This window comes from Nycticebus coucang, chromosome X, assembly GCF_027406575.1.
Source record: "Nycticebus coucang isolate mNycCou1 chromosome X, mNycCou1.pri, whole genome shotgun sequence".
Taxonomy (NCBI): Eukaryota; Metazoa; Chordata; class Mammalia; order Primates; family Lorisidae; genus Nycticebus; species Nycticebus coucang.
In genome coordinates this window covers 83,342,737-83,354,280 of record NC_069804.1, presented here as the reverse complement: position 1 = coordinate 83,354,280, position 11,544 = coordinate 83,342,737, and the positions used below count along the sequence as shown (strand labels likewise).

At 35.3% G+C, this 11,544-nt stretch overlaps 2 protein-coding genes across 3 annotated transcripts in view; one reads left to right on the top strand and one right to left on the bottom strand.

Annotated features, from left to right (window-relative positions):
* Positions 1-2,007: 2,007 nt before the first annotated feature.
* Positions 2,008-5,468, top strand: LOC128578073 (mitochondrial import inner membrane translocase subunit Tim9-like). The gene has a single exon (XM_053580503.1). The coding sequence runs from the start codon at positions 4,357-4,359 to the stop codon at positions 4,624-4,626; it is 270 nt and encodes an 89-aa protein (XP_053436478.1). The 5' UTR covers positions 2,008-4,356; the 3' UTR covers positions 4,627-5,468.
* Positions 5,469-7,409: 1,941 nt separating this feature from the next.
* Positions 7,410-11,544, bottom strand: part of CHIC1 (cysteine rich hydrophobic domain 1) — a 295,264-nt gene continuing 291,129 nt past the window's right edge. The window contains exons 5-6 of one of the 2 annotated variants that reach the window (XM_053580499.1): positions 11,383-11,442; positions 7,410-8,875 (exon numbers count right to left, since the gene is read on the bottom strand). In XM_053580499.1, the coding sequence (XP_053436474.1) occupies positions 8,825-8,875; positions 11,383-11,442 (111 nt within the window). In that variant the 3' untranslated portion in view covers positions 7,410-8,824. The remainder of the gene's footprint in view (positions 8,876-11,382; positions 11,443-11,544) is intronic. The other variant, XR_008377667.1, reaches the window with a different exon arrangement.

Here is an 11,544-nt window from a genome sequence, read left to right as displayed (position 1 = left end):
TGTGACTCAGTGTTGCATGAAGTTCTTTAGGGTGGTTGATGACGCAGATTATAGACCTGCTTATTGAAATAGTATGGAATAAAGGGGGCTAACACTCTTACGGTGGCAAGTAGCAAACTTTTTTATTTCTACCTGGCTTACATAGCCAGTTCTGCATGTACACATTGTTAATCAATAATCACACTATCACTTCATAGGTATATTGTACAAACAAATTAAGCTTTCCTTGGAGTCTGCTAACCTACTGATCAACTGATACTCATTCTTCTAAACTTTCTATTATATTTAAAAATAGTAATCTTGGAAAAACATGATGTTAGCCATTTTCCGGTAAACCCATAAGTCACAAGACTCTATAGGGGAAAAGGTTGATTGTTCACCTGTCATCTGGGCCCTTCACCATCTGGAGGTAGTTAACACTATCTTGCTAGACACCGCCCAGTGATTCCTAAGACATACCAATGACGTGCTTGCACACCTCACCCTCTGGGGCCAGCTTCTGACCACAGGAATTTTACCTCCTCAGTGATCAGGTTTAATGGCTTCAACAGAGTTCTGCCTTGGTTTCTTCCTGGCTGTGTAAAGAAAGACTTTGTCCTTGCTCACTCTCAGAATGGTAGGCACAGAGGCACATAGGCTTTTCACCTATAACTTACTCAGTTGTGATATTTGCTTTGTTGTGGTGGTCTGGAACTGAATTCACAAAATATCTATCAGGGTGTCCAACCTTTTGGCTTCTCTGCACCACAGTGGAAGAAGAGTTTTCTTCTGTCACATATTGAATATACAAACACTAATGAAAGCTGATGAGCAAAAAAAAAAAAAAAAAAAAAAAAGTCCATGCATAATTTTTGTGATATCTGCCACCACAAATAAGCAAACAAGTTCTCACATGACCCACATGTGGCCCACAGGCTACGGGTTGGACACCCCTGCATGCTTCTATAGGATAAATTACTTATAGGATCAGACATAACCCTACCAAATGTAGAAATGGGCAATATAAAAAATACACTTTTTAAAAGGAAGTTTCATGTAATTATCTTATAATGATGACAACAGAGGGAACCAAAAAAAAAAAAAAAAGAAGAAGAAAGAAAACTTAGGGAAGGAAAGATGCACCAAAAAACACACAATTCAATTCAGTAACATAGATTTACACTTTATTTTAATTTTGCATCCTGAGATAATAAAATTTGACAAGTGAATGACTAGAGAAGCAGCAGTGAAAGTTTCGAGAGGCAGGTATCCTTCATTTTGGCACAGCTGTATATAGGTTGAGTTCTTCTAAGGGAGTCATTTCTGGACTCAAAGGAGAAATCCACAGGCTATGTAACAATATAAGATGCACGAAAGTTCTTGGTTAGAATGAACATATCCACTACTATTCTTTTGTGGTAAAGTTGTCCCAAGAGGAATCCTCTGCCTAAAATTATAAATCCTAGGCTTCTCACATAGATATTTTGATATCTGGTGCCCATTTTCTAGCTGGGTGTCTTTCTCTTGCAGCCATATCCATATTTATATGTGGTTAGCCCAAGGATGGCAAACTAGCTTGTAGATTATATAATTTGAAATGCTTGTTACATGTTTCGAAGTTTAAGCATTAAAACAATTTTACACTATTTGCATACTAGAAAAATGGAAAATTTTAAAAATCAAAGCCAAGATAAAAGAGAACAAAATAAGCAGGAATAAAATAAACATTTGAGAAATGATTTCCTTGATTCATCATGTTGAATTTATACACAGAACTACTTTATGTGACTCAGAAATTGATATTTATTCCAATGCCTAGAACACATTTTAACACTTTCTGCATCTGTAATCCTCTACAAGTGTATAATTTACATGTATACACAAATAAATTAGTCCAGTAAAAAACTGAAGGCATATTCTAACCCAAGATAGCCAACACATATGCCGGAGCTGGCGGGTTCAAACCCTGCCCCAGCCAAAAAAAAAAAAAAAAAAAAAAAGATAGCCAACACACACACACACACACACACACACACAATCTAGCATTTCATTATTTAGGGACTAGGTAAGCAATCTGTGGAGAGGGTCAAATAATCCTAGTTCCTTTATAAAAGTGGCTCCTAATATTTTCCCCATAAGAATTCCTTCATCATTCTTTCCTCATGTTTTCTGATATTTACTAAGTTACATATAACACGCTTTCTCATTTTTTAATTAATCAAAAGCATACTGCCACGCACAGCTACTGATGAGTGTTGATAAGCAGGGTTAATGGAGATAATTGAAAGAATATAGATAAATGAATATTTTAGTTGGCTTGTGCAACAGGATTATGGGTACATGTATTATTTCTAGTCTACTTTTCAAAATATTGAAAAAGGCTCAAGGATACCCCTTGCTAATATCTTCCTCTGCCCCAAGTTGGGAACCATTGGTTTACATCTACTTGCTTTTCCTCCCTAAAGAATTAACATAACACAATTACCCAAGTTTAACACATAGGGGATTAATAATAAAATTTACTACTGGAAAAACAGATCAACTGCAATGTTCATTCTGTAGAAGCTGAGAAAGAAAACATGGATTTAAAGAATCCTATTTAGAAATTATACAATTATGATATCCAGCATATCTTTAAGCCAATTTAAAAGCATGCTAATATATGAAAAATATTCTCAATTTCCCTGTGACGTAGGCCCATATTACTGTCCTTATTTCAACAAGGAGGACAAGAGGTACAGAGGAATTAAGAAGCAGAGCTAAGAATTAAAGCAGAAGTGGTTTGGGTTTAAATTCCATACCACTTTCTTTTCCACTTAATTGTATCAATTTGTTCCAATAGGTCTTTTTGAGGGTATGGAACTTGATAAGACACTAAAGCAGACAGAAGATGAAACTCTTCACAGAAATGTCCAAGTAGGTTCTCCCACATTTACATTGTTGTCACAGCTATAATTCTTGCCTGAATGCCAACTGCATAGTCAGATTCCACATAGGCAAAACACACAGACTTCAGTCCTCAGTTCCTAGGGAAACCACATTCTTTCTTATTATGGAGGACTAAGGTGTAGCAGGCATCAGATTCTTTTAGTCTGTGTGGTATTAACACACATCAGCTAGCAGCCAGTTGGCAAATCAAAGTTTTGCTGTGTACAAGGCACTGTGAAAGTTTTTTACCAAGAGTAGTAGATCTGAGAATAATTTTTCTGAGCTTCTGTAGTATAAACTTTCCTAAGGATTCCTAGAATCTAAGATTATTACTTGATCTCTAATTTTCTGCCCAGCTCTAGGTTCACCTCCATAATTTTACAGATGAAGATATTGACATGAAATTTGTGCCTGGGACCCACAATTTTAGATCATTTCCTCATATAATCTGAATTTGACAAAGTAAAAATGGAACATATTCTCACATTGCCATGATTAAAATAAAAAGACTGGTTCAGAATCAGGTAAGGGAAATTTGGGGCAAAATAAGGTTTTATATGTATAGGTGTGTATGTATCTTTCAATTGTTTTTAGTCCATATATTACACGAATGGTATTATTAATAATAAAATATATTCTTTTCTGTGGGAAATTTCCCAATAGTTCACCACTTAAAGGAGCCTGAATAATTTGAAAATTGTTGCAAAATATATTTTTTCAAAAAGCAGACTTTTATAGGCATAAGAGGAACTAATTTCACCGAATTTGAGCACTTACTTATAATCAAATTAGCAAAAAGTATTTTCACCATGTGAACCTGCTACAGTTAATCAAGTGAATATAATTTCTATATCCTACTAGGTCAATATAGTAAATTTTAATTAAATGTTGTCTGGGGGCTTTATGTTCAAGTATAAGTTTTGATATTTTTAAGTGGCAGCTTATTTGTAAACAAAATAAAAAAATAATTATTTTTTAAAGCTCTCACACATTTGGGAAAAAAACCCTGTTTGTTCAAAGGCTTACAAATAGAATGGTAAAGGGATAAACACTAACACAGTTTGATTAACTGCTCAGATATTAGTGTTTACAGGTCATAATATTAATATTATGTACGTTCAATACATATGTGGGTTTTGGCAGGGCTTCAGTCAAAGACTATTGTTCTTGCAGAACCATGTTAAATTACATGGTTATCATTACAACATTAGAATTATACTAATTTGTGTTCTTTCCCTGGTAGCTGCCGCGGCGCCCGCCCGGATCATGATCATGTCTACAGGCTCGACCGCAGCGCAGACCTCCAGCCTTGTCCTGGCGTCGGAGGCGAGAGCCTGGCTGAAGTAACAAACACCCTCTTTGGAGACATTCAAACAAAGATTGGACTTTTCGAGAACAGAAAGGAAGCTCATGCATCAGAAAAGGTGACTAATAAACGTCCAAAAGAATATGGCTGCACACATACCAGAATCTGATCAGATCAAGAAGTTTAAGGAATTCCTTGGGACCTACAATAAACTTACAGAAACCTGCTTTTTGGACTGTGTTAAAGACTTCACCACAAGAGAAGTAAAACCCGAAGAGACCACCTGTTCAGAACATTGCTTACAGAAATATTTAAAAACGACACAAAGAATATCCATGAGATTTCAGGAATATCATATTCAACAGAATGAAGCTCTGGCAGCCAAAGCGGGACTCCTTGGCCAGCCATGGTAGAGACAGAGAAGTCCTGATGGAGGGATGTTCATGAGGGATTGCCAAGAGCGGCTGCTCTGGAAATAAGGATTCATCTGAGAGAATCCCCTGACAGCAGCAGCCACCGTGTTAAACCACCTGTCATGAGTATTTGGCAAGTGGAAGCCACTGGAGAAGCCAAATTGCTATCTACCAGGAAAATAAAAATAGGTCTTATTATTCAATGAAAATAATAAGATGCAACATTTATTGAGGCCTTAAGAGTCAGCAGTTTGGTCACTTGATTAGAAAAATAAACCGTTGTTTCTTCAATTGTGACTGTTAATTTTAAAGCAAAATGTGTGTTCAATCATGTATGAGATAGAAAAAATTTTATTACTAAAAGCAAAATAAATGGAAATATCACTAAAAAAAAGAATTATACTAATTTTTCAGTGACTGATAGTCTTGTTTGGAATATTTTGTCACTGATGCGTCACATGATTAGGGGAAAAAAAACAAACAGGCCTTGTATAATCAAAGAAAAATATGCCTAGTTGAAAAGGATGGTTCCTAATATAATTTTCTACCAATTTATTTATTCTGCTTCCTTCAGAATAATATGCTATCTTTGTTCAAAAAAGACAAGGCGCTTCTCCATCTTTTTCTGAAGTCTGACTATAATAATCTCTGTCCTACATTAACATAGGGGTAGGAGAGAACAAAGATTAGAGACATGTCTGGGATGAAGTTATTAACTCTGTAAATGATACTTGCCCATATTTGTTATTAATAACACACATGCTATTGGTCTTTTGGACAAGCTTAAAAATTGCCAGTTGGACCTATTTATGAAGCAAGAAACTTGGGCCAAATGAGAAGCAAGCACTGGAACATTAATTTAAAAAAAAACAGTTTTAACTGTAATCTCAAAATACTGTGAGATTCATATACTTTGGCAAATACATGTTATTTTTCTCTGGAAACACCCATGCCACATTTCCTAAAGAAATATTAACATAATCAATAAATTCAAAACTACTTTCTTCAATCCATAAACAACTTCCACAAAACTACTAACCCAATGAAAAAATACAAGTATTTTCTATCCTAAGGATAAACAATAAAGACTTGATAGGGGAGAAATTAATCACCACAGTGTGCCCTATCACTTTAACATTCCCTGCAGCCAATTTCACTGAAAAGAAAACAAACTCCTAAAACACTCCAAAATACTCAACTCTGAATCAGCCCTCTACAAGGGGAAATAGTTTGAAAAAGCTGTAATATAAGAGAGAAAAGAAATTGAGTGCTTTCTGGGTAGTTCAAGAAATGAAGATAAGTCACCCAGCATGATAAATTTAAGAGTGATGAGGCTTTAAAATTAAGTTTACACATGTTAGCAAATAGGTTTTTTTTTTTTTTTTTTTTTTTTTGAGACAGAGTCTCACTCTGTCACCCTAGGGTAGACTGCTGTGGTGTCATCGCTCAGAGACCTCAAACTCTTGGACTCAAGAGATCCTTTTACCTCAGCCTCCCGAATAGCTTGAGAATATAGGCACCTGCCACAGCATCCGATGGAGGTGTCCCTCTTGCTCAGGCTGGTCTCTAACTCCTGAGCTCAGACAATCCACCTCCCTTGGCCTCCAGAGGGCTAGGATTACAGGTGTGAGCCTCTACACCTGGCCCATGCAAATAGTTCTTATGACAAATATTCCTGTGACTTGAATTATATTCTGTCACCTCCAGATAGATATTCTATTTCCATCTCAGTATTTGTTTCATGGAAACAGTTCACCACTTCCTGCTGTTCTTTGAGCAAAACAAAGAATGATTTTTATACATGGAAGAAAAAGCTACTATAACCACCATATGGTAAAATTCTAAGGTTACAGAAAAAAATAAGATTTTTAAGGGCTGATACTTGAAAGCAACTATTCTATCAATAATAATTAGACATTTTGTATTATGCTGGAAATCAATTTTGGTATTAAAATGTCACAGTTTGAAGCATAAATTTGATGACATCAACTGGAATATAAACCAGTTCCAATTTTTCCCTGACCTTAGGTATAAAACAAGACACTTGGCATGCATTTTCGGAGGTTTCCACCTTGTCTATAAAAATACTCCTTAATTTTCATTTTTCTTCGTAAAGTATCACAAGAATGTAGAAGCAATAATCCAAGGTACTCAATTCTAATATGAAGCCAGTAGACGATCTAATACATGCCCTCATAAGAGAAAAACTCAAATCAATTCAAGGTGGAGGGTGGGAGGGGGGGAGCAGGGAGATAGGAGGAAGGAGGGGGGGCTTCCCACTTAGGGGCATGACTTTATGGTGTATGGTATACTTCTTGGGGGCGGGACACAATTATAATAGGGACTTTACCTAACAAAACAGTGTAACCTAATTCTTTGTACTCTCAATTAACCTGAAACAGTAAAAATATACCCTCTGAGACAATAAAAAAAAAATACTCTTTAATTCTGCAGCAGGTAGACAGACACATGGTGTTTGCAGGCATACACAATACATTCAAAGTTAGAGATTTTGGATGGCTGAATGGCATGGCGGTAATGGGAATTTACAGAGGGAGGTGAAAAAGTATTTTTGTAAATAATTATAATCAAATAGTATCTCCTTTTTATTAATTGGTCAAGGATTTTGGATTTCAAATTAGGCATGAATTTTAAAAGTGGAATAAAAAGGCTTGACCTTATATGAAGAAATAATTATTCTCTTTACTGGCATAAAGGCTTGCCTAAAAAGTTTACTAAAAGCAATTAGGAATAAGATGACAAAATATTCAGTCCTAGACACTTTTAATTTATTTTTAGCACTATGACTTACAAATAATGCCTACAGAGGCATACATTTGCATTTGAATTAATGTGATATGAATCTTTTACTCTACTAAAATTTCAAATTCTAGTAGATTTAGAGTGTAGTGCTTTTTCACTTAATTCTGAAGAGAAACAGAGAAATATGCATCAATGAAATGGCTACATATGAGGTGAATTTATGAACTAAAATACTTTTGTCTAAACACTTGTCTTTTCTCATTAATAATATTCAAATATTTTTAAAAGATACTCAAGAAGAAGACAGAGAATATTTTTGTCAATTATGAATCAGCTACTATATATTCTTTAGGTACAACTTCTCCATTATTTCTCCCTCTTTCCCAAAGTAGAATATCAAAACTCCAGAAAGGGGTTAACAGTGGCTTTCATAGATACCTCCCAAGACGTATGAAATCTCAAAATATTCCTTTAAGGCCATGATTGTATTTTCAAATGAGGGAAGGGCTACATAAAGGGAAGTAAATGAAGAATGATGAGGCTGTCAAATATGTCAGATGTGAATACTTTTCAGAGTGGGAGAGCAGAATAAAATGGAACTTATTAAATGAAATGGAAATAACAAGGTTCTTGGTTTCAGGTACAATGCAGAGTATCCAAGATAATGGTTCATATGTTAATCCATTTGTTACAAAGGGCAACCCTGCCTTACACCTGAAATTTCTGACATACTTCTTATGGCTTTGCCATACAACAAACAGTCTATTACATTCAAAAGGATACTTGCAAACTTCATTCATATTCAAATCTATGTAGAATTGTTGGCAATACAATAAAGTAATATTACATTCTGTAAACTATGGCATACCACATTTTACATTATGCAAAGTGATGCTATTTACAAGTCTTTAGGGGTCTATATAGTTTATCCACAAACATAAGTGATAATTTAGTAATAAAGTGCAGGACAAAATGAGTGTTATTAATTGCATGTCCTTTGAAAGCAGAGTAAAACCACTTCTAAAAGCTACTAAAAGCTTACTTAAATGTGTCCAGTAAGGGATTACAGAGTATCAAGTAGCCTAGAAAGATGATGCATATTTAGAAATAGTGAATATGAAAATTATAAGGCAGCATGCTCAGAATAAGCTTTTGTTTTGTTTTTTAAATACCAGCAACTATCTGTATATATGTGCACACATGTTGTGTATTTATTTAAAATTTGAAAGTGCAAAACACAAGCCTTATTTAATAACAAAAAAGATGTGCAAATTTTCTTCAAAAACCAACACAAATAAAAGAGCAAGGAGAATATTCTACCATTATAAACAGTAAATTGAACACATTAATGGAGATCATCTTCATTCCAAAATCATGTACAAGGCACTAAGGGTAGGAAGTGACAGATAACACAGAAGTGACTAGATAAAACTCTTCAGTCAGGTCGAAATATGGGATATTTCGGTAAGAATTCTATTACTATTACCTGTAAAATAAAAACAAGAATATATTGATAAAATATTTTTCATTTATTATAACTTATATAACTCAGAAAATCTATAATCATTTTCACAGGACTATATTTTGATTTTGTACTAGACACATATAAAGTAAGTGAAGTATGTGAAACAGAGTTACATAAAAGAACTTAAACCACAAGTTGCTATTAGATTGCCAATTTAAAAATTAAGCTGGCAGGGCTGGGCATGGTGGCTCATGCCTGTAATTCTAGCACTGTGGGAGGCCAAGGTGGGTGGATTGCCTGAGCTCACATGTTTGAGACCAGCCTGAGCAAGGGTGAAACCCTGTCTCTGAAAATAGCTAAGTGTTGTGGTGTGTGCCTGTAGTCCCAGCTCCTCGGGAGGCTGAGGCAAAGAATCGTTTGAGTCCAAGAGTTTGAGGTTGCTGTGAGCTACGATGCCACAGCACCCTATTGAGGGTAACAATTGAGACTCTGTCCCCCCCAAAATAAAAAAAAATAAATAAAAATTAAGCTGGCAAACAAAACTACTTGTTGTGGGGTGGCGCCTGTGGCTTAGTGAGTAGGGCGCCAGCCCCATATACTGAGGGTGGCGGGTTCAAACCTGGCCCTGGCCAAACTGCAACAAAAAAATAGCCGGATGTTGTGGTGGGCGCCTGTAGACCCAGCTACTCAGGAGGCTGAGGCAAAAGAATCGCCTAGGCCCAGGAGTTGGAGGTTGTTGTGAGCTGTGTGATGCCATGGCACTCTACCGAGGGCGAAAGTGAGACTCTGTCTCTACAAAAAAACAAACAAAAAAATCCACCCCCCCAAAAACCCAAAACTACTTGTAGCTAACAGTTTTTATTATATGCTTTACAATAACTATTTGTTTAGGTTCAGAGAAGCTAACCTTTTATATTATTATGCTCTTGTATTTCCCCGTTTAAAAGCAAAATTGAAGAAATTAGAACTATGTTATAGAGATTTAAAAAATACACTTATATGTACATATTTTTCAATTAATACTACTGATATTAGTTGAGGATTACTGTCTTCTACAAGTTGTGAAAAATAACACAGCCCAAATAGATTGATTAAAACACTTCAATTAAATGTTTGGGAGTATAACAATAAAACCTTAGATGTTTTTGAATGTTTTATCAACAATAAATTTTAAATTCATGGTCATTTGCATATTTTCCCCCAAACTATGCAAAGTGGAGAGAAACACCATAACTTTCTAATGAAATGCAAATTAAATGTTTAGTGTTAAATACTTACTAATGAAATGCAAATGGGATGGCTACTGTTAAATATATACTTATGTCAGCAAGTTGAAGCTTGGATAAATGTGACTTTTTTTTTTGCAGTTTCTGGCCGGGGCTATGTTTGAACTTGCCACTTTAGGCTTATGGGGCCGGCACCCTACTTCTTTGAGCCACAGACGCCGTCCAGTGTAATTTTATTTTTGATGTTAATGATGCTAAATTGGTCACATTGGCTATATGTGAAATGATGTTTTATAACTATGATTTTAATAGCCTTCAGTAAAAATATTCCAAACATACAGTTCTGTCAGCAAAACTTAAATATCAGCAAAAACCCAGAATTTGAATTCACACTTCAATTCATATTTTATGTAAGTTTTGAGAAGATTACATTTAGAAGTATTTTGTCCAACAGCAGCTCTCCCTACCATCATATGCTATGGTTTATACCTCTGACTAAAGTTGTACAATATTTTCATTTAAGCTGAACGTTCTCTAAGATCCACATAATTGTTAGCGTTCAAGATATTTTAGGTTGGCTGAAAATCTAAAGAAGATAAAAGGAAACTTCTATGTTCCAACAGACAAAAGTTCAGGCTAAGGAGAAAAAATAAGGCAGATGGATTAATGAATTGTGGGATATGTACACCATGGAATATTATGCAGCCTTAAAGAAAGATGGAGAAGGGTGGCGCCTGTGGCTCAAGGAGTAGGGCGCCAGTCCCATATGCCGTAGGTGGCGGGTTCAAACCCAGCCCTGGCCAAAAACCACAGAAAGATGGAGACTTTACCTCTTACATGTTTACATGGATGGAACTGGAACATATTCTTCTTAGCAAAGTATCTCAGGAATGGAAGAAAAAGTATCTAATGTACTCAGCCCTACTATGAAATCAATTATAGCCCAAGAGTAAGGGGAAAGGGGAGAGGGTATGGAGGGAGTTATGGGTGGAGGGAAGGTAATTGGTGGTACAACACCTATGGTGCATCTTACAAGGGTATATGTGAAAATTTACTAGGTGTAGAATATAAATGTCTTAACACAATAACTAAGAAAATGCTGTGAAGGCTATGTTAACCAGTTTGATGAAAATATTTCAAATTATATATAAAATCAGCACATTGTACCCCATGATTGCATTATTGTACACAGCTATGATTTAATAAAAAAAGGCAGCAAAAAAGCTTATAAATGATAAACAGTAAAATGTTACATTTAAGATTAATCCCCCAAAGTGTAATTAAAAGGAACTTCATACTTACATACTCCATCATATTGCTAGTTTCACATTTCCTTTTAGTCAACTTCCAGTGCAAAGCAAGCTAAGAAAGGTATAGTTTTGTTAAGAACATTTATATCAGTTTAACTGATAAAACATTTTCATTTGAAAAAAGTCACTGAAAACAATCCAGAAATAAGTATAA

Bases quoted from the DNA above. Each gene is read 5' to 3' on its own strand.
- LOC128578073 (XM_053580503.1), top strand. From the start codon at position 4,357: ATGGCTGCACACATACCAGAATCTGATCAGATCAAGAAGTTTAAGGAA.